This window comes from Sinocyclocheilus grahami, unplaced genomic scaffold (assembly GCF_001515645.1).
Source record: "Sinocyclocheilus grahami isolate Dianchi unplaced genomic scaffold, SAMN03320097.WGS_v1.1 scaffold4746.1, whole genome shotgun sequence".
Classification (NCBI taxonomy): Eukaryota; Metazoa; Chordata; class Actinopteri; order Cypriniformes; family Cyprinidae; genus Sinocyclocheilus; species Sinocyclocheilus grahami.
In genome coordinates this window covers 6,834-8,044 of record NW_015509628.1, presented here as the reverse complement: position 1 = coordinate 8,044, position 1,211 = coordinate 6,834, and the positions used below count along the sequence as shown (strand labels likewise).

Below are 1,211 nucleotides of genomic sequence, written 5' to 3'. Positions count from 1 at the left end.
GACTAATACAATCAGAGTTATATTAAAAAATGTCCTGGCTCTTCCGAGCTTTATAATAGCAGTGAATGAGGGAGAATATGCTAGTCTCGTGAGAACCAAGTTTTGTTTATAGGCACAAAGGAAGCAAAGTTTCCTTTGTTTAGCAAAGAATCATTACCTCCACCAGTTTGGAGAAGAGGTACATGGAGATGGAGGTGCTCCTGTAAAAGAACATTGAGGTGCCAGCAAGAAAACCTGAAAAGATAAATGTAGAAAACGGTGATTTGAGAACCTCTAATGGCTGTGCAAAGGGAAAAGAGTTCAAAACACTCTTTACCTGCTATGAGAGCATGGAGCTCGTCGTCCAGGTTACGCATCCATCTCAGTAAACAGCTTGTGCCCTTTTTCATAAAATGGAAGGGAGATGGAGAGAGACATATTTCACAACTGAAAAAAACGTTACTGAGAAATGTGAAGAAAACAAAACCCCCCAAAAGCTTCAGAGGAACTTGCTATCTCGTAGAAAAAAAACAGCATTGCATCTTAGTGGAGATTTAGTACCTTGTATATACTGACAAAAGATCCCAAGAAAGCTCCTAGCTGGAAGTTTTCTTTGTTGTAGAGCAGCCAGAGCAGTCGAGAGGGTTTTGTAAAGGCCTGTCTGAACACTGATGGAACCTTCAAACAGCATTGAATGAGGTAACCCACGCTGAACATTCGGATGAAACCCTTCAAAAACACAAAGCATCTCAGAAGCTGCTCTCCAGAAAACATCTCACAACTTCACATCAACTGTCTGCTAGTGAGCAAAGGGCACTGCTATATCGACAGAGCCTTTAACCCAGATACACGCAACACGTTTATGCACACACATTCGGTCTCTCTCCGAACACAAATGCTCAGAACAAACAGATGAGTGGTTTGAAAGACAGCAGGTTAGGAGGTCTCAGACTCTTACTTTAACACAGTAGGAGATGCAGTTGTCTTGATAGTGTTTGCAACATCTATGCCTGGGTCCATGTTTGCATCTAAAGGGGACAACACACACACACAATGAATGCAAACAATGTGTTATGAGGCAGGGGAACATTCATGCATGAAAATGAAGCTGAATGTTAAACAAGCCGGACCGTAAATTAACTCCAAGTGTCAAATGAAAGTCAAACACCATTTTTACCTACTATTGTTGTATACATTTGGGGTCACAATTCTTTTAAAGAAATTAATACTTT

The 1,211-nt window shown here is 40.8% G+C and overlaps 1 protein-coding gene across 1 annotated transcript in view; it reads right to left on the bottom strand.

The window, feature by feature from the left end:
* Nucleotides 1–138: 138 nt before the first annotated feature.
* Nucleotides 139–1,211, bottom strand: part of LOC107576975 (transmembrane protein 135-like) — a gene marked incomplete at its 5' end in the record, with an annotated part of 5,807 nt that continues 4,734 nt past the window's right edge. Inside the window, 4 exons of the mRNA XM_016263095.1 lie at nucleotides 139–234; nucleotides 317–380; nucleotides 541–708; nucleotides 938–1,043. Coding sequence (XP_016118581.1) covers nucleotides 140–234; nucleotides 317–380; nucleotides 541–708; nucleotides 938–1,043 — 433 coding nt within the window. The remainder of the gene's footprint in view (nucleotides 235–316; nucleotides 381–540; nucleotides 709–937; nucleotides 1,044–1,211) is intronic.